This window comes from Sorghum bicolor, chromosome 2 (assembly GCF_000003195.3).
Source record: "Sorghum bicolor cultivar BTx623 chromosome 2, Sorghum_bicolor_NCBIv3, whole genome shotgun sequence".
NCBI lineage: Eukaryota > Viridiplantae > Streptophyta > Magnoliopsida > Poales > Poaceae > Sorghum > Sorghum bicolor.
In genome coordinates this window covers 62393348-62419092 of record NC_012871.2, presented here as the reverse complement: position 1 = coordinate 62419092, position 25745 = coordinate 62393348, and the positions used below count along the sequence as shown (strand labels likewise).

The following is a 25745-nucleotide window of genomic DNA, read 5'->3' as shown; positions in this document are numbered from 1 at the left end:
TAGCATATTACTCCAGCCGGCAATAATTAAGAGGGTGTTTGGTTGGGGTTGTTAAAGTTTAACAGGTACGGTAATATTTTTGTTTTATTTGACAATTAGTGTTTAATCATGGACTAATTAGGCTTAAAAGATTCGTCTCATAAATTACTCTCTAACTATGTTTTTAGTTTTATAAATAGTCTATATTTAGTACTCCATGCATGTGTCCAAACATTTGATGTGATAGACAATAAACTTTAACGGGTACAACCAAACAGAGCCTAAGTGCTTGCATGCGGGCCCTCCACAATCAGCATGCCGAACAAGACATGGGTTTTTTTTTTCTTTAGCTATGAGCTCACGTTTTCCTTCCCTGCGTTTGTACAGGAAAGTTTCACCTTTAAGGCCTTGTTTAGATACGAAAATTTTTTAGATTTCGTAGCATTTTCGTTTGTTTGCGGTAAATATTGTTCAATTATAGACTAACTAAAGTCAAAAGATTCGTCTCGCAAATTACAGATAAACTGTGTAGTTAGTTATTTCTTTTATCTATATTTAGTGCTTCATGCATGTGCCGCAAAATTTGATGTGATAGAGAATCTTGAAAACTTTTTGGATTTTGGTGGGAACTAAACAAGGCCTAAACCTGTAAATTTTCCGGTTCCACGCTGGGTGAGTGGAGGTGAAATACTGGAAGTGGAACATAAGCACCATGGACGGTTAGGAGCGCACGCATGACCAACTGGTGCTGCTGAACTAGCTTATGCAGGAGTGGACAATCGCCAGAAAACGTATAGCAGAGATGTGGACAATTACATACTACTGTATTATACTATTTTATATTTTATACAAGTATAGGAGTACGACTCATGAACAGATGAACTGTGTCTGTGCCCTGACATGCTGATGCTGAGTCGCCGTCGGCGTACGCGGCTGGCGGCTGCGCTCGATCCGTCACAGCAGCCCAAGCTCGATTACTAGAGCGTAGAGCCCCCGTTGCGGCGGCGGCGGCGACGGAAGCCATCACTGGAACTGGAACCAGCAATCCGCCACCAGCGTTGGCGCCTGCTGTCACTTCCAGGCCGCCGCCGCTGCCAGATGAGGCCGTCGTGGTGGCCGAGACGTTGACGGCGAGCTTCATGCCGCCGGCGCAGTGGTCGGGGGTGGTGCAGATGAAGTAGTGCATGCCGGGGGTCGCGAGCGTCACGGTGGTCAAGCCGCTGCTGTTGTCCTCGCTCGTCGCGTCGCTGCCGGAGCAGGCGTCGTACTCGCTCCTGCTCACCTTGGTCACGGTGTGATCCGTCCTCACGTAGCTGAACACTGCGCACGGCACGGTTTCCCCCGCACAGTCAACCTTGCTTTGCTAATCAATGGCGTGTAAGCTGCAGTAGTGCAACGATACATGCATATGACTGATGATGTAAACCCTACTGCTAGGCACCTAGCTAGAGCTTTATACACTCACATAGTTTGTCTCCGACGGCGAACGTCTTGCCGCTGGCCCAGTCAGCATAGTCGACGCCGGTCATCCAGCTGTGCACGCCGCCGACGGTGTACGTCGTCGTTGCCGATGCCAGCGACGCGTACACCGCAAAGAGCAGTACCGCGGCGCGAGACGAAGCGTTGGTTGCCATCGCCGCCGATGATCTTTAGCCTTAGCCTACTAGTAGCTATGATGATATGTGTTGCCCGGCTGCCCGCCACCTAATAATTAACCGCCTGAACGGAGGTTTGTATGCCTTATACTCCATCAAACTGCAACCTCGCTTCCATTTATATATATGATGCGAGCAAACACACTGTCAAGATGCTCCCTCTAAAAAAACCAGCTGTCATTATGTCAAGACCTCGAGGGCACACTGCACTGATAAAAACAGAAAAAGGGGATGATCGATGTGCCTTGCTCTGAAAGCCGGATCGTCGAATGATGGCCACCTTGGGCAGTCAACTGATGCCAAAGTGCAGTGAGGAAGTGGAACCACCAACGGACAGGGCCGTTTCGATCGCTTTCACCTATTGCTTTGACCGGGTCAGCGGGTCTAAAGATAACCACGGTTCGGTGGAAACGTGTTCGAGGCTCCCTTATACATCAAATTTTTAAACCTAGTCCATCAACACTACACGAGCTACGATATTCTATTCTCCCCGTTTTTATATTATATAAGTTATTCTTCCTTTATAGTTTATGTTAAACCAAATTTTTCTAACTTTCATCAAGCCTATAGAAAAATGTACTAACATTTACAACACCAAAATTAGTGCCATTCAATTCAACATGCGGTACTCCTATGTACTCACTTATTTAGTACTCACTTATTTAGTACACACAAGAGTACACTTATTTAGTACTCACTCTATACTAGAAATACATGACATTTAGGATAAGATTGTGCTTACCAAGAAGTCATTAATTAGAGGAATAATCTTTCGGTTTTGTCCTTATTAAATAGAGGCGTGGGTGTATCCTGAACATGAAAGATTCTCTACTCTACTGTGGTTACCGGGGCTAGTTTCGAGGCGCTTGTGGGCGAGGGCGGGGGTTTGATTCTCGTGGCCTGCGCCTTTTTTTACGAGGCCACCGAGCGCGCGGTTGGGGCGGGGACAGAGATGCGCATGCGGCTTCAGTCCGTTGCGGGCGGACGTCGATCGAGGCGGAAGGCCGAACGGCAAGGGCATTCCCATCCTATCCATCGGACCCCTTCGGAGGCCAGAGGGTCATCCTTTGTGAAATCACGGTGGGAGCCCACGACGTCAAGTATATCTAGTACGGAGGGAGTATATATATAGGTGTCAATCAATAGAATATATATATATATATCTTATAAACGTAGACATAGCTAAGTTAGACTTAGAACAAATTAAGCCAATGACCTAGACCACACTCTCTTAATACTATAGTGTCATGAATGGTTGTTTAAGCCTGCCCATGCTACTCAACATCGTGATGGAGCTTGGAGCTAGTGAGATCTATGGGACAAACAAAGCTAACCTCGAGAAGATATTAATACAAGTATAGCAATCATGTCATCGTTTACTCTAAAGGAATTTTAGACAATCAGACATGGCTATCTTTGGTCTACACTCTGCACTAACCTCCATCTCAAGATGGTAGATTTCCTCTATGTAACAAAGATATGCGTCACCGTATTTTTCCCTAAAAAAAGTGTGTCTATAACTAGATTATGAGTATAGATGTCACAATTTATAAATTTATCTAAACTATAATCACTTACCTAAGTTATTGTCATGGGTATTAAACTACTAATATAACTAGGAAAATACCACGCGCGTTGCTGCGGGAATTTTAGATAATTTAAGAAGAAATTAGACTATCTATATTTATAGTTATATGAATTAAATTATCTTAAATTAATTTTGTTAAATGATTTGACACATCAATATGAACAGCTAAATGCATGTTAGTAGATAAAGAGATGACTATCATAATTACATATGCTAGTTGGCTATAATTGCAAGTTTTAGTGGATTGTTGATGTGGATAGCTTGCATGTTGAGAGAAATCTCTAGTGGGGTTTAGCTTTATAAGAGTATAAAATTTTAAGTGAATTGTTAGTGTCATTAGTATATACTAGAAAATATACTCATGTGTTGCTATCGGTTAAGGCTATATAGTAGGAAACATGTGAAGATAAGATAACCATGGTTTTGGCTTGTGTCATCTTCAAAGCACTTAACCCGTGTCGGAGGGGCATGTAGACTGGGTAACCTAGGACTAGGTTTCCAATTTGACCCGGATGACGAGCATGTCAGTTGTGGATAAAAAGTGTGGATGACATGACCCACAAATATCACTAATAATTAGTGATATTTGTCTGTATCCAATTCATTTTTATCTATAGTAATAATAAAAAATTATAGATAAATCGAAGATAATTATTGTATAGCTTAATTTTTACAACTTAATTTATAGGTAATTATTTAGCTCTATTATTAATTGGTATGCTTCACACCCTACCAAGGTTGTCACTGCAGCTCGAGCCTAGGCCAAAGTCAGTGAAGGCACATGGAGGCCAGCGGGATGGGTGCCGGCAAATTTATGGATGGATAATTTTGATACAAGTTTAAGTGGTTGTTTTTAAATTGTTTTTGGTGGCTCAAGTGGGTAATTTATATGTAATTTTAGAGAATTATTTTAAATTACCTTTATAACAATAATTGTGGTTGATTTAGATGCATATTTAGATAAGTCCTTGATGTAATTTTTTAATAGCAGAGATGCATATTGTTAGAAAATAGAATAAATCCAATGGTTATTATTGATGATAGCGATTAGAGTATTGTAAATTAAAGATTAGATGTTTCTAATTAACCTTGTTCGTTTGGGCTTATCAGCCGAATCTGCCAGTCATTCGGCAATGTTTTTCTCTCACAATAAATCAGCCAACAGTACTTTTTGTCATAGCTTATCAGTCGAATTTGCCAGTCATTCGGTAGTGTTTTTATCTCACAATAAATCAGCCAACAGTACTTTTTTGTTATAACTTATCAGCCAAAAGTTGACTTTTAGCGTTTGGCTGATAAGCTATGACAAAAAGTACTGTTGGCTGATTTATTGTGAGAGAAAAACACTACCGAATGACTGGCAGATTCGGATGATAAGCCCAAACGAACAAGGTTAATTAGAAACATCTAGGTTTTGATAGATAAAATCTTTTTTCCCTTAGCTAGTCTCGTGAGAATTAACATGTATTCTTCTTTGGTGTCTCCACTAGTAATATAATGTTGACAGATAAAATATGATCGGAAGGGTTAAAAATAGACTGAAAAATGGCGTGCAATAAAAAGGTCATATTTTGGATCGATTTAGAGTAAATTGGTAAAAAAAAAGGTAAAAATTGGTACACCAAGGTTTTGATAGTCTGAAGGCAGGGCAAACTTCCCAGACCGATTTTTGGCAGAGAAGCCATGTGAAGCCTGTACAAACCGGTTCAAACTGGTTTTGGAACAGTCCCGATGAGCCAGTTTTGAAAGTTTGAGACTAAATCATGATTTTCTTGTTGAAAATTTTTTCAACCTCATGAGGAACTTATAGGTTGCGTTCAAATAAGTTTTCTATTGGAATAAGACCCACCCCTCTGGTCTCACCGTTTTAGATCTATCTCTGCTGCCATGTGTGCCTCGGGCAATCTAGCTCTTAATGGTGTGTTGATGGATTTAGCGTCGTCAACGAGTACCGTGAGATATATATATTCTCAAATCACAAATGAACCAAAGAGACGTAAAGAGCAGGCACGAGTAAACGGAAACTCTGCAAGCGCACGGGAAACGTATCAAATCAAAATCTGGCCAATTACGGAGTACAATAGCCATGAACCGTGCGGCGACGTACATCAGGACAGCGCGAGCTTGATCATAGCCCAGGCGATCGCCTCGACGACGAAGCAGGAGCCCATCGCCGGCCGAACCGAGGCGCCCGCGGCGTCGCCGGCCGTCGGCGTGGTGGTGGCTCCCGGAGGCGAGCCGTCGTCCCCGGCGACCGTGACGGCGAGCCTCATGCCAGCGGTGCAGTGGCCTGGGATGTTGCAGATGAAGTAGCGCGTGCCGGGCGCCGTGAGCGTGATGTTGGTCGATCCGCTGCGGTCGTTGCTCAGCGCGTTGCCTCCGGCGCAGGCGAAGTAGTCGGTCTTGCCCACCTCCGTCACCGTGTGCTCCTCGCTCGGGTAGTTAAACACTGCGAGATAGAATCATATTTACCACGGCGACGTGCCAAAAATTAATCTGTGTGCAGCTGCAGTAGTGCAGGCGATGCGATGAACCATGCATGAAGAGCTGAGTTTGCAGACGACTCACCTAGTTTGTCTCCGGTCGCGAATGTCTTTCCTTGGACCCAAGCGACGTAGTCCACGCCGGTCATCGTCCAGCCCTGGTCGTCACCGACGATGAACGTCGTCGCCGTGGCCGAGGCTAGCGCCGCCGTACAGTAGCCCGCGACGAGCAGCACTAGGACACTGACCAAATAGCTGTGCTTGACGACCATGGCGTGTTGAGTCTCGGCGCGGGAGATGATGACACCTGGATACCAACGGACCAATCGCCTCTGTTGTTGTTGCTGCACACCTGACCGTGCTGGATGATGACCTATTTATGGACCATTTTGTTACTAGCATTTTATTTCTACAATTTTGGCCTCTCGTGTCAATTGCTCGACAACTTTTTTCACTATATCTTCAGGAAGTGGATAGTGAGTGCAATGTCGCAATGGAATTATTGCAATTGGCATGCCCTTCTTGGTGCTACTAAAAAGCTTGACGCGAAAGCTGCATGCACTAAGGCCAGCAGCCAGCTACCGGCTGTCATCTTCGTGTAATCAAGTGCATCATTTTGTGTGACCAGTAAATCAGTAATACTTCCTAGATGCTTTCATGGATCGACCCCACGGCCAACGGGCGTTGAATATAGGAGAAATGAACATCAATCTCGAGCTATCTTATATCTGTTCTGAATAATCGAAGACAGTGATATATAGGCATATGGCTGATCAGGGAACTGATGCAAAGTTTGAGCAACATTAGCATCCTTGTCAGGGAACCGATACCATATATAGCGTATAGCAACATCAAAGACCTATAATGCGTTGACCGAGTGTGCTAAAGACACGGCCAAGTCTCTCTTCATATTTAAAATGATAGTTAACATAAAAGAATAATACTTATTTCACCTGAATCTTCGAGATTAGAAGAGACCATTGAACTAGATACCTTTGCCCGTGAAGTGTATCAGGAGAAAGAAAAGACCAATTTCTTTTGACACGAGGAACCTCCCCATTTCCAATGGTTGCAATAGAAATACAGCATACAAGAGTGTATCAGGAGAAAGAAAAGACCAACAAGAATCCTTACAAAGACTACCCCTTACGTGCCTGCATCAGGCGATCGAGAGAAAGAGCAACACAGAGTTTAGACGTATCATTTGCCAACTGAAACAAGCCAAGCAACACATCACAGACGTACTGCAGGAACCAGCACTAATTAAATCCCAACAGATTTTCAGCAGAGCATGAAAACTAGCAGATAGATCAACTCTTTCTTCATTCCTACTGGCTGTCTGTAACGTCCCGCCTCCACGAGGCCGGACCCGCTTACATCTCGCGCGCACCCGGGAAGTACTTCCCGGTCGGTCACCCATCCCTAAATTGCTCTAGGCCAAGCACGCTTAACTTTAGAGTTCTTTCGAGATGGGCTTCCGGAAAAGAAGTTGCAACTTGTTGGTATGAGTCTCCTAGACCGGACCCGCTTACATCTCGCGGGCAACTTGTTGGTATGAGTCTCCTTCGAGATGGGCTTCCGGAAAAGAAGTTGCAACTTGTTGGTATGAGTCTCCTAGACCGGACCCGCTTACATCTCGCGGGCAACTTGTTGGTATGAGTCTCCTAGACCGGACCCGCTTACATCTCGCGCGCACCCGGGAAGTACTTCCCGGTCGGTCACCCATCCCTAAATTGCTCTAGGCCAAGCACGCTTAACTTTAGAGTTCTTTCGAGATGGGCTTCCGGAAAAGAAGTTGCAACTTGTTGGTATGAGTCTCCTATTAATCCTATTAAGCCCTGGGTCGGGTGTTACATCCTCACCCCCTTAAGAGATCGACGTCCTCGTCGATTAACCCCAAGCCAGGAACGTCCCCTCTTGGCCACGTCCGTGCATCCAGTGCCAGCGCATATGCCATGCTGTGTGACCACTCCGGATCCACACCAGCCATGCACACCATGCCTGCGCAACTGCGACACACGCGCCCGTGAAACCGCGAGGGTCGGCTCTGATACCATTCTGTAACGTCCCGCCGGGCCCGCTTACATCTGGCAGCTTTTCTAGGCTATAGTGAGTCCCCACAGACCAACACTTCGTCTTTTCTGCACACTTTGTCCTCACTCGCGCGCACCCGGGAAGTACTTCCCGGTCGGTCACCCATCCCTAAATTGCTCTAGGCCAAGCACGCTTAACTTTAGAGTTCTTTCGAGATGGGCTTCCGGAAAAGAAGTTGCAACTTGTTGGTATGAGTCTCCTATTAATCCTATTAAGCCCTGGGCCGGGTGTTACACTGTCCTTCTGGTCATCCAGGTGTTAATTATTTTTCACCGTCTTCTTTCCCAGTAGCTTCACAGCAATCTCCAACATCGTGTTGGCTCCGGCCATCAAAGCTTCCTTATCATCTTGCCCAATAACTCATGAGCGAACATGCATAACAAACAATTATGATAGGATTTAATATGTCACCACTTGGCCTTCAAAACACACTTTATTCTGTGTTTTCCAGATTGCCTAGCAGATGGCTACAATACCCACGGCATGGAATTGTTTACCTGAAGGTAACCACTTGTTGCACCATTCTCAACACTATTCCAGTGATCTTGGAACATTATTACCTCCAATGCAGCGTGCAACTATTGCCCAAATAGCTTTGGCAATACTAGAAAAGAAGATGAGAGACAGATTCATCTCTATCACAGAAGTAGCAAGTTGGACTACGATTGTCTTTTGATCATATTGTTTTTTGTGAGGATCACAAATGGATCCATCCTTCAGATATTTGAATTTAGTTATATCTTGCCAAAGACCTTCCTCATTGTCTGATTTCCACCACCATTTACATAAAAGGCTGAGATTCATTTTTCTTATATCTTTGATACCAAGGCCACCTTTTTTCTTATGTTTGCATATTTTGTCCATCCTACCAAATGATACTTCTTCTTAGCACCCCTTAAGATCTTCTGATTTTTTCAAGACTATTGGTTATTGTTTTGGGTAAAAGGTATATGGACATATGGTAAACGGTGTATTACTCAGGTTGGAATAGATTGAGTTGACCTCCCAGATATTGACATTGTTCCACCTTTCCATTTCTCTAGCTTTTTAGCAATTTTTCAGTTAGGGGCAGCCAATCACTTACATTAAGTCTATTATGACTTACAGGAACCTCTAAATATTTGATTGAAAAGTTCCAACTTGACAATTGAAAGATTTCAGCATAAGCAGCAACCCAATTTTCTTCATTATTAATAGTGAGAACCTCACTTTTATAGAAATTGATTTTAAGCACAGCCATTAACTCATACATGTATAATAGTAGTTTCAAGCTTCTTACCTCATCAATGCTATGTTTCAGACAAATAATGGTATCATCATCATATATATTGGAGCACAGCTACCCGGCCTTTATCTATTATATGATTAATAAGACCTCTAAAAAGGTCGTTGGATTGAGCTTTGTGAATCATTCTAGATAATCTATTAGCGACAAAATGAAAGAGAATTGGAGAGAGTAGGTTACCTGCCTCACACCCTTACGACTCTTGATGTAAGAACCAAAATGAGATTATTAAGCTTCACGCTCATAGTCAATCCAACCAATTGGGAGAAAACAAATAGACTCTATTTTAGGAGCAATTCATTCTTCCCCAATGCAGCATATAACTCCTCGTTTTACCGCACTCTTTAGCTTGTTTCTTCCTCTCCCCCTACCAACCATGGCAAGTCTTTGGAAAATAACTCCGATGAACAAAAGAAGGAGATAAGAGACTCTCTAGTCCAACCCTAGATTTCAAAAATTAAAATAGTCGGAGATTGGCCCTTAAAATTATGTCATCTATCTATATATTCTATTATTACAAGGATTTTAATGATCTAAAAACTAAGAAGGTATAAAATTGTCACACTAACAAAAAAAGAACATACTTCATTATGGATTTTATAATGATTTAACGACTGAGGTTAAACAAAAAAATCATATATGTAGAAGTTTGGATTTTTCTTTACAAGCCCGTACACTAATTGCGGAAAAGGTACCTAAATAGATAGCCCATGCTAATTATAATTAGTACTCCCTCCGTCTCAAATTAGAAGTTATTCTAACTTTCTTAGAGAGTTAAAGTACCTCAAGTATAATTAAATTTATACAAAATAATAATATTTATGACACCAAATCAGTATCATTAGATTTTTTTAATAATTATAATTTCATAATATACCTACTTGATGTCATATAACTTGAAATGCTTTGACTCTTAAAAAAATTTAAAGTAACTTATAATTTGGATGTAAGGAGTAAGTAGCATTAAAAAAAGTGGCCCGCTATAGCTCCTGGCCCAACCGAATCCTCATATATTTCACATATATATGCTTCAACAAGAACGATGCTGGCAAAAGTTAGGGCAAATCTGGTCAATTGGTGATTAACACACGATCCACTAAACATCTGCACTCTGCATATAAACACTGTATGCACTGTACGCTCTCTGCGGCGGCGGTTTTGGTACATCGATCAGAACAGTGCGAGCTTGATCAGAGCCCCCGTGGCCACGGCGACGACGACCACCACAGAGCCCATGGCCGGAACCAGGGTGCCGCCCCTGGTAGCTTCCGACGGCACGGGGCCGCTCTCGGGAACGGTGACAGACAGCTTCATGCCGCTGCTGCAGAGGCCCGGGATGTTGCAGATGAAGTAGCGCGTGCCGGGCGCCGTGAGCGTGACGACGGTCCAGCCGCTGGTGTCGTCGCTGAGCGCGTCGTTCGCGGAGCAGGTGTAGTAGCCGCTCTTGCTCACCTCCGTCACCGTGTGGTACTGGCTCCCGTAGCTGAAACCTGCACGGTGTTTCCCATGAACTTTTGGTATAGCATGCATATCGACACTTTTTCGTGTGCTGAAAACTACCAAGAAAAAAAAGGTTTACGTGTGCTGCTGTGTGGAGGAGAGCCTACTCACGTAGTTTGTCTCCGACCGCGAACGTCTTGCCGGTGGTCCAGTCGGTGTAGTCGATGCCGCTCATCCAGCCCTGGTCGTCACCGACGGTGAATGTCCTGGCCGACGACAGCGCCGCGTAGCTCGCTACGACTACGAGCACGGCCACCAGAGACAATTTGTTGGCCGCCATGATAATCCTGGCCTCGGAACCCCCCAACGAGACAGCAACACGAGGAGTACTCTTGCTGTGTTGCATTGCATGCCTGACTGCAGTCGGGGCTTGTTGTCTACTTATACCAGCACGTAGTAGCTTCCAAACTTTAATTTTGATTTGAATAGGGAATTGCCAATTGGTTCGTACTAAAACCTATTTGCTTTGTTTGTTCTTTTTTTCCCTTCAGTTTGTGCGAGCGTGCGGCTTGCTGTTGCTGGCATAGCGAATCCTTTCGTACGATCACTGCAGCTAGTCAGCCACATTAGCTGCTGCTTTTCCATAGACAAATCATGCATGGAGACCGCGAGGACAATCAGGACATCCAAAGCAGAAAATGGTACACGCCGCTCGAGTTATCTTGAGCTAAACAATGAAGTGGCCAGTGGGTTAAGGGAACTGATGCCAAAGCGCATTGAGCGAGCAACAAAGGCAATTAGGCTTTTGATCAGCTTCGTGGTCAGGGAACAGATGCCAAAGTGCAGAGGCATGGATCAAGACATTGCGCTGACCGAGCATTCAAAGGGCACGTCTGAGACCCACAATGAACCATACAAGTTTCTGAGGAATTTGTAGATCCCATCCCATCTGCATGCACCACCTCACGGAGAACTAATAAGTGGTGCACTTGATTCTCTTTTTTTTTCATCTTTTCTTAGCTGATGATTATTATGTGTTAGTGGGAAATCATTGCCATGAAATGGAGATGCCAGATTCCACGTTCAAATGTAATTGTTGCTAGTATTTTTTACCATCAGGCGCTACAGATTCGAGCACACAGTGCAACCACCATCACCATGTCTTATATTATTCCATGGCGTGGTTGTAGTTCATAGGGCATCTTAATTACATTTACAAGCACGCGGGCATTAGCTAAAAAAATATAAGAGAGAAAAAATGTACACTATTTACAGTCAGGGACACTTCAGATTTCCCTCCGAGTTTACATGAACTGTCATTTCTGGGCATCTGATCCAGTAGAGGATTTGGGGTTCGATTTGAAGTCCTTCTCAAGCTCTTCAATGACAGGTTCTACTGCAGCATCGATCTTATCACTCACCTCTTCGATCTGCATCGGTGAAGAGGGGGCATTATAAGATATTTACTTTCTTTCATAACCCATGGAACTAGGATTTGTAGACATGATACCATCTTTAGCATGATTGAAGAAAACTGTTTCTCTACTTCGCTATTTGCAATGCAAATGTTCAGCTGGAATGTTTGTGGAATAAAGCAGGCACAGGGAAATTTCTCACTTGGTCGGGAAGACAAAACATGTTCTACAAGAAACTAGAAACATTCCATTTTACCATGCTTTCCCCAGCTCCAAGTTATTGAAATCTTAGAGAAGTCTGTGCATGCTTTCCCCAGCACCAAGTTATAGAAATCTCCCCTTGGTTTCTTAGAAGAAACAGGCAAACAGCTAACAATCCCTTGTCTGAACTTAAATTGGTCAGCATTTTCCAATCTTATAGAAGCTAAAAATGGTCAGTTTGTTTCTTTGCATATGTTCTTTCCATGATACTAACGTTTAGTCTTCTACTGATGACTAATGACAGCCACCAACTACTCAATTAACGCACACATAAGATTTTCACCATGTCTAATTTGCAACTAGCATATCCTTGACATGTTGAAATAGTTAGTTTCAAGTAAGAGCGCAGATAAGGCATAGCAGACCTTATTAATGATTGCTTCAACCTTATGTGCATCATTATCCACCACTTCAGCAATGTACTCGATCTCCACGGCAACCTTGTGCAGGGACCCGTTCTCTGGCAGGGAACTGGCTGCATTTTCAGCCAACTTCTCTGTCACCTCAGCAACATGCTCCACGACCTCCACTGCAGTTTCTACATTGGCTAACGTTTCACCTGACATAGTAATTCAATCATTGCAATAAGCCGTGAACGGTAGCAGCAATTTATCTAGCTCATCTTGTCGTCTATAGAAAAACAATAGCTAATAATTCGATAACAATCCTATGAACGAATGCTCCGATGGCCCCAGCCCCCAGTCACCATCTGCTCCTTGCAAAATACAGTACAGTCGTAGCGATGTGAACATACCTTCGACCTTCCTCGCCCTCTTGTAGAACGGCACAGCCGTGTAAACCACGCCCCCAAGAACCATCTGCACCCTGAGCGAGGAACGTGAAGATTTTTTTGGTTTCAAACCTAAAAAATTGATACACGGCCAATTGCAGAATTACTGTTCCCATCCACCGCTTCTTACCAGATAGGTATCATCGGCAGCGGCGAGAAGTTGAGCCGGTGGTACCCCGCGGCGGCCGCGGCCACATCCGCCGGGACGATGTCCGATTTGCCGAGAAGAACCCACCTGCTCAATCGGAACAAACCGCATCAGACAAAATCCAGGAGTCGTTGTCCCACCCAAACAGTAGAGAACAAACCACAGATTCCTAATCCGGGGGACACGTACTCGGACTCCTCCATCCCGCCCGGATCTGCGGCATCCTTGGCAGGCTTCCTGATCCCGTTGCATCAGAAGGAGAGAAAAAATCAAAGCATGTTTCGACATCAATTCTTTGCAGATTGGGTCTTGCGAAGAAACCGCAAAAGAGAACAAAAACAAACGAAGGAAGGCAATAGAGGCGGCGGCCCCTTACTCTGGTAAGCTTTGCTGGGTGGCGGCGGCCTGGCCGGCAGCGCTGTTGGTCGGCGGCAAGGTGAGGGTGGCCATGGAGGATACGGTAGGTGAGCCCAAAGAGAAGAAAAGAACAAGGGAGTAGTAGAGTCGATCAGCTCGACGGGGTCAGCTTTAGGTTCCGTGCTTCATTGCCTAGGCTAGCATTAAACTTGTGATAGTGTCAGAAAAATAATTCGAGTTGTAGCCGTAATTGACACGCCGTAGAGAAGAGTAGAAAATTATGCAGGAGGGATTATAAAAAATAAACAAACCTATGACTAGGAATCAGGATGATTATACGTCGCTCTTATGCTGCTGATTTTAATTAGTGGGTGATGACGTGGCTTGTACCATGCCAGAGGGTTTGAATTTAGCAGTGCTGTTCGGTCCATTATAACATTGTGCACGGCCCAAGCTCTCGCAGACCTTGTAGCGATTAAAGGCCGTAGCTAGGCAGGTGGTAAATGGGCCTAAGTAGCCCTCATCAACTTAAGGCCTCGTTTAGAATTCTGCGAGTCCCATAAAAAAAATTCTATCCCATCTAAACTAGTTGGATTCTAGAACCGATTTTAAAAGTTGAAGACACAATTTTGAAACCTCATAATCCAAAAAAAACAGTATAATAGCGGATAGAATTCTTTAAATCTCCATCCAATCCATAGAGCACCTCAAGCTTACCAATGAACCAATTCCAATGGCCCTCTGTCCATCGTAGTTGTCGTTGTAGCATGCATTACCGCTATGACGTAACGAATTAGATTTAGCTTATTGCAATTTAATGGTCGATATTTAAGGGTCCGTTGTTGAATAAGTTTTGGTAACTCTGGCCTCCATGGCGGGTGGCTTCAGCTGCCTGCAGCGGGTGCCCTAGATCCCATGGCTGGGCAGCGTGCGGCCTTGAGTGTGGCCATGGCTACAGTCACCGGCCGTACACCTCACTTTGTGTCCGCATATGCTACTAGCCCATTGTTGGATAAGTTTCGGTAACTCCGGCCTCTAGGCAGCCTGGCTACCTACCACTAGTCGAACCAGGTTGCTATAGTGATATGTAATTTTTTGTAGCATCCATAGACCACAGTAGCATGGTATGATATGCAGTAGATACACTAACCCTATCTAAACCTAACAATGGTTTGGGTCAAGCCCATTTTTTATGGTCTGGTTTTCCTTTTGGGCTCATTTGATTTGGGTGGAAATAATCTAGGAAGTCTGGTCTGTTGAACTGGATTGATTTTGTTTGGTTTTAGATTGAATGGTCTGGTTTGCTAATGGTGTAAAAACTTCAGTCCACTAGTGGCTTTAGCCCAACACGACACCACGCGCTAGACTAGCCCTCGTCCGTCCCTCTTCATCTGTTGCAGCGACATGGGTTAATGACCTAGCGGCCTTGTAGGTTGGCGCAGCCACCGTTGCTCGCTCACTAAGAAACAGAGACAGGAGAAGGAGGATGAGAAGGAGGAGGAGCGGCCACCGTCGTTGGATTGCCGCTCACTTGGGGCGCTAGACAAGGCACTCGACAAGGATCTTCTTGGTACGTTCTTGCTTTCTACCGTTTGATGCTTGAGTTGATCACCTACCTTGGTTGTTACCTCGCACTGTTCCATGCCATCACACGAAGCAGAGTAAAGGATCCCCTACATTCCCCTCGACCATCGCACGAAGCAAAGGTGTTGATGTAGGGGGCATGTGCTCCCACCTCATGCACCTTTGGATGTATATGGAAACTTATGCACTGCAGGATATTGTCTCTCTCCTACAATGCACATGTCGTCATGCACATCCAATAATGCATGAGGTGGGAGCGCATGTTGATAAGGGAAAAAATGTTTTCCATGCATGTGTTTTCGACCAAACTAAATGCTCTCAAATTTAAAAGGTCTTGTCCCATCAATGTCGAGGAAGCACAGGGAAGTCAAGCCATCGGTGTGGCCAACTCTACCCCAGGCGACGTGACCCCGACGGTCACCAAGATTAGCACGACAAGGAAGCGCGACATCTCGGTGCTCCTAGCGTCGCTCCACTTCTAGAGAATGTGATGGTCGAGGCCGGCGTGCCATTGCGGAGGAGATGATGGGCATGGGATTCTAGGGTTCTCACAGGACGTCCACCACACGGGCAACCTAGTGTTCCAAGACAGGCACGGGTCACGGTACATGATATTCTACTACTTACAACGCCACGACGTTCGCGGCGTCACTGATTATCATGGTGTTGTTGATGTGCTTGCGGTTCTACCACACGGAGGCCTAGGTGGTTTTGCTCATGCTCACCACCTTCAACAACCTCATAAGCCTCATTAGCACCTACATCGCCGCCACTACATGCTTCTTCTCCTTCATCGCCTGCTAGGCCTAAGTAGCCCTCATCAACTTAGCCTCGTTTGGAATTATAAATTCCATTAAAAAACCTGATATCTAAACTAGTTGGATTCTAGAACCGGTTTAAAAATCAAAGACACAAATTTTGAAAATCTCATAATCCATAAGAACATGTGTAATAGCGGATAGAACTCTTAAAATCCCCATCCAACCGTAGAGCACCTCAAACTGGCCCACGAACCATAAGTGTGTGTACAACAGCCATAGCCAGATATATATTAGCCACAGCAAGTTGATGTCTTTTGGTCTCACATTTTCGATAGCTGACAATAGCCGATGGGCTGTTGCGGTACGGCTCCAGCACAAACAATGTTGTGTAGCAAAATTGAGCGGGTCCAAAGAATATCCAATAATAAGTAGGAAATTGGTTTATACTTATGCTTATGTTGAAATTTTGTATGAGGAGAGCACTGCATATTTGCTGAAAAGTACTACTGAAACAGTGCCATTGAACCCAGATCTCTGTACACTCGCTTCTCTAGAATCAATTTCTCTATAGTCAAAGTATGATGATTCGGGTCCTATTTGGTACAGCTCACAAACAGTTTCATGAGCTATTTTTCTTGCTAAACACTTGTTTTCAAAACAGCTTCATGGGTGAAGCTGTTTTTCTTCTCCTCTTACAAAAATATTAGTGGAATAAAGCTGAAAAAAAGTAGCTTATTGCAGCTCTCTCTTTCTCATTTTTTTTCTCTAATCTATGCAAGAAGTAGTTGGTGAAGCTATTTTACCAAACATTTTTTCCAAAGTAGCTTAGCTTCATTTAGAAAATTGTTCATAAAACTATTTTCTAAAAAAACAGTTTCACTATTGAAGTTAAGCTGTGCCAAACGAACCTTGAGCCTTCCCCTCACTTCGTTTCCAATTTCACTGGTCACAAGCACATCTGAGCACCAGCAAAATACCGAGTGCAGTAATCAAGCGGCAAGTCGTATTGTTTTATAATCAATTTGAGTTTTTTTGGGGTCGGTTGGATGGAGCTAGAGAGAAGAGAACGGAGCTCAACATGTGGCATGTGTGTCTGGCCTCACACGGGTTCGGGGGCAGATGGCGCCTTAATTTGGTGCTCAAATCTTCTGGACGTAGTAAATCAATTTTAATTTACTCAAATACAGGGTGCTCAAGTCGAACGGCCACGAATTCAGAGCGACCGGAAAGATTCAAGAGCGAATTGTTGTGTCCGATTTGACACATGATTGCGTTGAAACGTTGATAGCACTTGCCTAACAAATCACCCGATTCCATAGGTCAAAATTTACCCGACTCCAGCGCAGACTGCCTGCCGGCCGAGCGGAGCCATTAATGAGTCTCTTTAATTACCTCTCACATGATTACTACATCTCAGCCGTCTGAACTGGAATCAACGGCTTTGATTTACGTAGACACGGCATTCCAGTCTTCCACGTATAGTCATACTCCGTACTATTATTTGAGTGGACTCTAGTAGAGGCTAATCCGGGCCCAACTAGCGTTTGACTTCCACAGCCCAATACTACGTAAGGAAACACGCCCACGGAACAGCGGTTTCTTCACCGACTGGTGGGCTCAGAATAGTAGCCGCACTTGTTGAGCCCACATTGTCAGAGAAAGAGTTTGCAAAGTCGTAGGTGTTGGGTGCCCGCAGTCGCAGTCGCCGTCGGCAGTCCATGCGGTCCAGCTCCCCCACGGAACAAGTTGCTGCTCCTGCAGCTCGCCAAACCTTACCAAACCCAACAGCGATCAATCCACTCCACGTATCCCCTGCCCACCCGAACCAGCCCACCACCACCGCCCCCTCTCCAATGCGCGCCGCCGAGCCCGAGCCGACTCCGCCGCCGCCGCCGCTGTCCCAGCCAAGGTAGCCAGCCATGTACACGGTGCGCCCGCACGCGGCGACGTCGACGGTCATCCTCAACTGCACGGAGGCACCGCTCGACTGCCTCCCGCTCTGCCCCGGCGGCGGCGAGGCGCCCTGCTCCGCGTACGCCCTGCCCCCGCCGCCCCCGCTCCCGGTGATCCCGCGCGCGCCGGTCGCCGCCGACCGCCACGCGCCCGTGCGCCTCCTCCTCGTCATCTCCCTGCTCTCCGCCTTCCTCTTCCTCTCGCTCGCGCTCTCCACGCTCCTCCTCTACCGCCGCCGCCGCCTCATCCTGCGGCGCCGCCGACGCCTCGCGGCGGCGGCCGCCGCCGAAGGGGCCGACGACGACGACGGCGGCGGAGGGTTCGGCGACGAGGAGGAGGGCGGTGGAGGAGGGGTGGTGCACCACGTGTGGTACATCCGGACGGTGGGGCTCGACGAGGCCACCATCGCGTCCATAGCCGCCGTGGAGTACCGCCGCGGGGTGGTGGGCCGGGGCGGGGACTGCGCGGTGTGCCTCGGCGAGTTCAGCGACGGGGAGCTGGTGCGCCTCCTCCCGCGCTGCGCGCACCCGTTCCACGCGCCCTGCATCGACACCTGGCTCCGCGCCCACGTCAACTGCCCGATCTGCCGTTCCCCCGTCGTCGTCGTTCCCTCCGATCCCCCCGTCGCTGCCGCGGAGGCTGAGGCAGGTGATGCCCAATCGGGAGAACACCATGTTCATGAGGAAATGTCGCTATCCCAGTCTGAATCGGAGACTGAGGGCTCGGAGGACTCTGAGGCCTCGTCAGCTACTCAAAGTGAAGGCACAACGGCTACAACGGAGGAGGATGGAAGGGCCACGCCCAAGGCAATTAGGCGCTCGGCGTCCATGGATTCTCCATTGTTTCTCGTGGCTGTTCCTGAAGCTCAGGATGATGTCGTGCGGTATAGTTGCAAGTTGCCAAATGCCCGAGAGATGAAGGTCTTCAGGGTCAAGGAGAAGGAGGCAGGCACTTCTTCGTCCTCTTGTCAGTCAGGCCGGTTCAAGATTGGAAGGTCCATGTCAAGCAGTGGCCAGGGGTTCTTCTTCTCACGGAATGGCCGCTCCAGTGGTGCTGTGCTGCCACTGTGAGTCGGTATGTTTGTACTGTCAATGGGTTGCAGCCTCAGCAAAGCCGGGAGCTGGTAGTGTGTCAGTGTCTGTTGATAGAAAGTGCAGAGAGCTGAAGTTGCTCTCAGAGAAAATCTCCTTTGAGGTGTGAGTTATTGATGAGAGCAATTGTTGCCGATAAGGATTGCTTGAGTGATACGGTTATGTTAGCTTTGAAGTCCCAAGTTTCCTGTATGATAACTTCAAGCTTGGCTTGAGTGAATTTGGGGAAGCTGATGTTTGGCTTCTCCATACTTGTTATGTACTAGTAGTCATGCAAGAAGGAATGGGCTTTCACCTATATCAACTCTATTTGCCTTTAAAAAGGAATGAAGCAAACATACTAAATTAAGAATCTGTACCCCAGTACTTCCTGTTGGTGGTGTATGATATTATTAGATGTCTTCTTTGTATGGATAGCATTGAACATGTATTGAATGCAAACTTAAATTAGTAATTTGGCATGTGGTTGTCTTATTTATCAGATGGATGTTAAGATACAGTTAGCACAACTACTAACAGAATACCTAGTGTGCTAACTTATTGCAGATGTTGCATCTGGGCTTTTCCTATTAGCAGGGGTAGGAAATGAACTGCAGATACAATACTATGGTGTTCTCCTGTATGTCAAGGTGGGAAGTTCACCAAATTGAGGTACCTGATGGCTGATCCTTCAGTAATATTTAACAATTTTTTTTGTACATTTTGAACATATAGGTGATATTATTGTGCAAGACTTGTGGAGTTAGATATTATTCATGTTTTAGATCTAAGGTTGTTCTGGGCCGTTATTAGTGGCCATGGCCAAGTAACTTTGATTTTTGTGAGATATTTGATTACAACATTGATTTGATTGCTTCTAAGATAGTAATACATAAAGTTATTTCATGATGAAATGATGAATTAAGAAACTTGATTGCAATGGAATCCAGCTATTATGAACATGATGCTTATCTTTGTCGAGCAAACTTTTTTTTATTTCTCCAGTGGTGTCAGATTTTCTCACAACTCTTAGTACTTAAAATTACTAACATGAATAACTATCATTTCTAATTTTAACCCTCTCTAATAGTTAAAGATATTTGGTACAAGCCTTATCCTGTTTGCATGTTTTAATTGAGTTTTGTAATAACAAATTGAAATAAGAAATAGCACACTAGTTGATTTCCATTTGCTCTGCATCACAATGTTTTTTGCTATTGTGAGTGCAGATTTCGTCTCCATGTTCTACTCTTTTCTGGTCTCCTTTTAATGATAACTGTAAACTGTCATAGTGCTTAGGAGGTTAATGGCAAGGAGCATGATCACAAAAATGCATCTTTAGGAAACTTAGGAGCTGCACAGTGAGAAGAGCAACTCACAAATTCGTTCTTAAAGTAATTGAGTTTGGTAAGCTAAATCTTTTTTTGTGTGTGTGGGAATCGGTAGGTAAAGCATGTCTCTCAGCTCTCCAAGTATGAAAAAGTATGGGGTCACTACATCAACATTCTGTTCTATGCCTTTCTCTTTAATCGATCACCTGTCAAGGATTTCACTAAAGGACACAAAGTATACTAAAATGACAACATAAAGATATTTTTCATCACACTGTAACATTTGTAAATGCTAGTTGAGGAAACATGTTGAACTCTATCAAAATCTAAAGAGTAATTGAATCTAGTTACAACTTTTACTGAATGATGAAAGAAAATTAATTTTGCATCAACTCTTTTGGTGCTTTAACATTTTCTTTTTCATGTACTTGTCATGGTACGAGGTTCCTGTGCATAAACCTTTGGCAAGGTCTCAGTATGTAGAAGTTTGAATAATAAACTTCTTCAAAGCTTTGCTCCCACCATCAACTTCTGAATTCCTTTCCTGACAGACGTGCAAAGTACGCCAGTTTTGTTCTGGAGCTAAAGCTTAGAGGAAGTTGTACTGCTTGATTAGATATTGCACCAAACACCGACAATCTATTTTCTATTTCACTGGTCTTTTGCTATGATGCGCTGCTGTATCTTTTGTTTCCTTTGACAACCACTGAAAATCCACTTATGCCTGAAAATCCACTTATGCTTGACTCTCTGCCCCATTTCATCTCTTCCTCCATTGTTGTCTTCCTTTTTCCCCTTTCCCAGTCTTTTTCTCCGAGTGGAGTTATTATGCATCTGTTGAACTGTCCATTTGTTGTCTATTTGCTGTTTGATGGGGTTAAGGGTAACTGATGCTGATCTCCAGTTGTTCACAGGCTAGTTTGGTTGGTGAGAACCATGACAACAATACTGTACTTTTATAGTGTAATACCGTACATTTTGGAATGGCATGTTTGGTGCCTTCTGCCCTTGTCACCCGTGGGAGTCTTGGTTCATTGTGACTAATTACATTTGTATACTGACTTTTGTCTCCCATCGTACATCATGTAAGTGTTTTTTCCAATTACAACTCAAGTATAATATTCCTGGTACCACGCTTTTGCTTTCTGTCATAGTTTGAGCGCTCAACTAGTGTTTAGTTCCAAAATTTTTTTACAAAATAGACACTGTAGCACGTTTCATTTGTATTTGACAAATTTTGTCCAATTATGGACTAACTGGGCTCAAAAGATTCATCTTACATGCAATTTGATGTGACACGAATCTGAAAAATTTTGCAAAGTTTTTTGGAACTAAACAATGGCATGCAGGTTTCCTGTTGCTATCCCATGGAATCCTGAAACATGTGTAGGTCCTTGAACTGTAGTTCTTGCATGCATGTGATATATGCCATGTGTACTGTTGAGATTGGTTTTCACATTAACTAGTATACTCCCAAAATACAAGACTCATTTATTCTTTGGGTAATGCTACAGGTAAAAAGTTCTATACCTATTTTTAGTTTTCTCCAACAACAAGACCTAAAGAAAACACTCTCTGCAAATGGATCTCGAGGAGAGAGGATACCCAAATTTAGGTTATGCCTCTCCTGGTACCAAAATGTAGGATAGCAAAAGCTTAGGGATAGGAATATTATAGGAATTCAATTGTAAAACAGAGGAATTGAAACTATAGGAATACTGTAGAAGATAGATGTTTGATACTCATGGGAAATTCATAGGAATAGGAATGTTAGAAACTGCATAACCCATGTTTATTCATTTAACTAATGGCTTGGCAGGTCACTTTCTAAACAATACACCCTTAAGCATATTATGTATCCATATATTATATCATGATCTATTTCTGTGATCTTATCAGTACGCATATCATTCTTGCTACATAGATCTGTGATTTCCATGTATACTCACATGCCTGCACTGCACATACCATGCATCTTTATGTGGCAACCAAAGTTTTGAGTGAATTGGTCGATGCATCATGCATGGGACTCCGTTAACTTCTGCTGTTTATTTTTTCCGCTGGTGCGGTGGCTTCCCTTTTTTTTTAACCAGATTACGTTCCTTCAAGGCCTTGTTTAGTTCCCAAAAATTTTGCAAAATTTTTCAGATTCCCCGTCACATCGAATCTTTAGACGTATGCATGGAGTATTAAATATAGATGAAAAGAAAAACTAATTACACAGTTTGGTCGAAATTGACGAGACGAATCTTTTGAGCTTAGTTAGTCTATAATTGGACAATACTTCCTCCGTCCCAAATTATAAGTCATTCCAAGAATCTTGGAGAGTCAAAGTTTTTTAAGTTTGACCAAATTTATATAGCAAAATAATAACATTTTTTATATCAACCAAGTATCATTAGATTCTTTGTTAGTTATATTTTCATAGTGTACCTATTTTATGACATAAATCTTTATATTTCTCTCTATATTTTTGGTCAAACTTGAAAATGCTTTGACTCTCAAAATTCTTAGAATGACTTATAATTTGGAACGGATGGAGTATTTGTCAAATACAAACGAAAATGATACTATTTCTATTTTGCAAATTTTTTCGAAAGTAAACAAGGCCCAAAGTAGTGAACATTTGAAGAGCGAAAACGACATTCTGCATGCGAGCGAGATGCACATGTAGTTTGTCCTGTTGGTAGAATCAACCAGATGCAAGCTCACATGGGTGAAATGTCCGTGCAGTTCTTTTACTGTTTGATGAACCATGCTTAGACAGAAATGGTAAAAGGCCGATCAGGCAAAGGTGCCCTGTTCTGGAACCTTTTCTTGGGTCATTGAGGATTGAGGGCTGAGGGGGACGCGTTCCTTTCTTATAGGTTTTCTCCAAGTCACGCTTTTATGTCCATACTCCACGGTACAACATACCTGTTCTCTGAAAAGTATATGTTTTTTGCTGATTTTTTCTTTAATCTATGGTAGCTGGTATGCTCTTTAATTTGAGCTCAATAAAGGATCTGTGTGTATGATCATAACAGTTTTCATGGCTCTTTCGGTACTGTAATTTGCCCCCCTCGGTACTGAAATTAACGGAAATTCAAGAAAGGAATTTGCAAACCATGTGCACAGGAATACATGAGCTGAGAATCTTTTGGCGTTTTGGCATGGGGCGGTGGTGCTTCACAAGGGGAACAGAAATACAGAATTCTTCCAGGTCTGAAACAGCACCGCTAGTGCCAGTTATGTCAGATCGTGTGGTGAACATCAGAACATGGTAGCAAGGTACCACAAGCCACAAGGCCACAAGGGAGGGAATGTCACGCCTTCTCCCCTTCACAGCGCCATGGAATTGCAGCTGTTCTGTAGCCAGAGCTCTCGTTCAGAGACCGAGAGGGAGAGACCTTGCATGCCTGGCGGCCATGGACATTATTTTCTATGGACAAAGACAGGGGTTATGCATACTACTGTTTCAAAGACCAGCTAAGCTGATGATTAGTACATTATTCGTTTTCACAAAGGGAATCACTTCACTTGCTACAGGAGCTAAAGAAAAGTTGCATGCGAGAAAGCTCGCGGCTGATTCTATTCTAATAAGCTGCAGCCTTGTTCTTCATTGATCTTCTCGACGATCTGATGAGCCGCAGCTGCAATCTCATCCACAGAGGTAAGCTGGCAATCATCCTCCACCTGCATTCGCCATACATATGATGGATGATCCATCAGCAGAAAGTCAAAGAATTGCAACCTTCATCTGCTCCATTACATACAAACCATAATGAAGTAAAGCAGACGGGGGAATTTGGAGCAGCTGTTGGGGACAATGCAAGATCCAAATCAGGCACGGAAACCTAGGCACCACCTTGCCTCCGGACTTCATCCAAGCGTGGTATTGCGAACCAGGTACGAGTACTATACTCCTTGGACTGAGAGCCATGTACGGAGTATATGTATATCTACTATATCGGGTAGCTGCCTGTGATTGTAATTGTTTACGAGGTAATGTAGAAAGAAAGTTGTGGATGGAGTACCTTGAGGCTAAACGAGTAGAGCACCATGTGGCCGGCGCTGCTCATGTTGAGGTGGAGCACGGTGAGGCGGTGGCCCTGGAGCCCCAGCACCAGCCGCAGCAGCTGCCTCGGCCGGCGCCGGGACAGCACCCGAAGGTTGGCGTGGCTCTCCACCATGGTCGCCTCGACGTCGGCCACGGCCGATGGCTTCGACCCGGACGCCTCCTCCTCGGCGCCGCCGGCGCCCTCACGGTGGTCGGCGTTCTTGTTCTCTGGGGCCGCGCCCGCGACGACAGCGCACATCGAGTACTGCGGGAAGGTGAAGAAGTCCGCGAACGGCCCTGCGTCGTCGGGATCGACGTCGTCGGCAGGGCGCTGCGAGGAACGCCTCTGCGCCTCCAGCGACTGGAGCAGCTGCTCCAGCTCCTTGACGAAGTTGATCGCGCCGCCGACGATGGACGCCTGATCGCCCTGCACACACACACACACGCTCAGTTTAATTATTTGGCCGCATCGCATCATGCTAGATTGATTTATTGCCAGGACTAGGGAGGGCGTGCATGGGAGATGGAGATCGGAACTCGTCGGTTACCCGTTGCGAGTAGGCCGGCGGCATGAGGGAGCGGAGCGCTGCGAGGTACTCGTTCATCTGCTTGCGGCGGTTGCGCTCCACGGCAATGTGGATCATCCGCTGGCTCTCCACTTCCTCCTCGTTCTTCACCGGCCTCATCCTGCGCCGCTTCCTTCTTCCGGGCGCCGGTGCCGGGGCATCCTGACCGGCGCCGCCACTCGCACACCTCCCGGACGCCGCAGGCAGCGCGCCGGCAGCCGTGTTGTCACCCAGCTCCTGCAGGAGCTGCGGCGGCGAGCACGCGGCCGCGTTCCAGCTGCCGGCGGCGCCGGCGGCGCCACCCATCTCCACCACCTCCTCTATTCCACTAAACAACAGACTACTCCAAGGCCCTCCTGCTGCCATGGCACCGCACCCAAAGCGACTGCCTTGCTGGGAGGAGGACTGCTGCTGGGAAAGCACAAGGGCGGCCTCCAGTGCCATCCCTTCAGGCGGGGCTCGCCTCTCAAGAAACCAGCAGCTGCAGCATGCAGCAGCGCGCAGACTCAGCTCGAGCTAGAATCCGAGAAAAGTTTGGTCGGCGTCACTCCCATGGGATCGCCGCCGCCCGGCCGGTGAGCCGTTCGGAGCGGTGGTTGTGGCGGTGGCGGCTTCTTGTAGCAGCTGGACGGCGCTACGGGGCTGGACTGGTGGGACACGTGAACGCAGCTGCCTGCGCCGCTGCGCGTTCGGGAATCGGGAATGGCAACGAGAGTACCAAAGGGAGAGGGGGTCGGTCTCGGTCGGCTAGTATAAGATTGGCTGATGGGAGGGTTTGGAAGGGAGCGGGTTTTGGTGTGATTAGGCTATAATTCGGTCGCCTGGCAGCGGCGCCAAAAATGGGGCGTCCGGCATGGGCAAAGGGGGAACAGATTGATGGAGACACGGGACTATTCAGCTTCAGCTGGGAAAACAGCGAGTTCTGCAAAAATATTGTGAAACGGAG

General features: G+C 45.5%; 6 protein-coding genes across 10 annotated transcripts; 1 reads left to right on the top strand and 5 right to left on the bottom strand.

Annotated features, from left to right (window-relative positions):
* LOC8083260 (blue copper protein) lies at window positions 744–1826 on the bottom strand. 3 transcript variants are annotated; one of them, XM_002460332.2, is made up of 2 exons: window positions 1445–1826; window positions 744–1299 (listed from the first exon to the last, which is right to left on the bottom strand). In XM_002460332.2, exons 1-2 carry the CDS (start codon window positions 1611–1613, stop codon window positions 824–826), a joined length of 645 nt encoding a protein of 214 aa, XP_002460377.2. In that variant the 5' UTR covers window positions 1614–1826; the 3' UTR covers window positions 744–823. The 3 variants fall into 3 exon arrangements, with proteins under 3 accessions (XP_002460377.2, XP_021310199.1, XP_021310200.1); XM_021454524.1 differs by having other exon boundaries at window positions 744–1342; window positions 1445–1622; XM_021454525.1 differs by having other exon boundaries at window positions 744–1333; window positions 1445–1622.
* LOC8083259 (blue copper protein) lies at window positions 5154–6072 on the bottom strand. The gene is made up of 2 exons (XM_002460331.2): window positions 5791–6072; window positions 5154–5671 (listed from the first exon to the last, which is right to left on the bottom strand). The coding sequence occupies exons 1-2, from the start codon at window positions 5975–5977 to the stop codon at window positions 5331–5333; spliced, it is 528 nt and encodes a 175-aa protein (XP_002460376.1). The 5' UTR covers window positions 5978–6072; the 3' UTR covers window positions 5154–5330.
* Window positions 10048–10954, bottom strand: LOC8083258 (blue copper protein). The gene is made up of 2 exons (XM_002460330.2): window positions 10696–10954; window positions 10048–10574 (listed from the first exon to the last, which is right to left on the bottom strand). Exons 1-2 carry the CDS (start codon window positions 10928–10930, stop codon window positions 10255–10257), a joined length of 555 nt encoding a protein of 184 aa, XP_002460375.1. The 5' UTR covers window positions 10931–10954; the 3' UTR covers window positions 10048–10254.
* On the bottom strand, window positions 11576–13758 carry LOC8063736. Of its 2 annotated transcripts, none has more exons than XM_021452583.1 (6): window positions 13515–13758; window positions 13328–13381; window positions 13121–13225; window positions 12955–13025; window positions 12566–12759; window positions 11576–11954 (listed from the first exon to the last, which is right to left on the bottom strand). In XM_021452583.1, the coding sequence occupies exons 1-6, from the start codon at window positions 13586–13588 to the stop codon at window positions 11841–11843; spliced, it is 612 nt and encodes a 203-aa protein (XP_021308258.1). In that variant the 5' UTR covers window positions 13589–13758; the 3' UTR covers window positions 11576–11840. The 2 variants fall into 2 exon arrangements, with proteins under 2 accessions (XP_021308258.1, XP_002460374.1); XM_002460329.2 differs by having other exon boundaries at window positions 13328–13375; window positions 13515–13753.
* Window positions 17547–19242, top strand: LOC8083257 (E3 ubiquitin-protein ligase RING1). Its single transcript, XM_002462476.2, has one exon. The coding sequence runs from the start codon at window positions 17760–17762 to the stop codon at window positions 18861–18863; it is 1104 nt and encodes a 367-aa protein (XP_002462521.1). The 5' UTR covers window positions 17547–17759; the 3' UTR covers window positions 18864–19242.
* LOC8063735 (transcription factor bHLH94) lies at window positions 23214–25560 on the bottom strand. Of its 2 annotated transcripts, none has more exons than XR_002449677.1 (3): window positions 24782–25560; window positions 23954–24660; window positions 23214–23869 (listed from the first exon to the last, which is right to left on the bottom strand). XR_002449677.1 is itself a non-coding variant. In XM_002460328.2 (3 exons), the coding sequence occupies exons 1-3, from the start codon at window positions 25241–25243 to the stop codon at window positions 23765–23767; spliced, it is 1017 nt and encodes a 338-aa protein (XP_002460373.1). In that variant the 5' UTR covers window positions 25244–25560; the 3' UTR covers window positions 23220–23764. The 2 variants fall into 2 exon arrangements, 1 of the variants encoding a protein (XP_002460373.1); XM_002460328.2 differs by having other exon boundaries at window positions 23220–23869; window positions 24211–24660.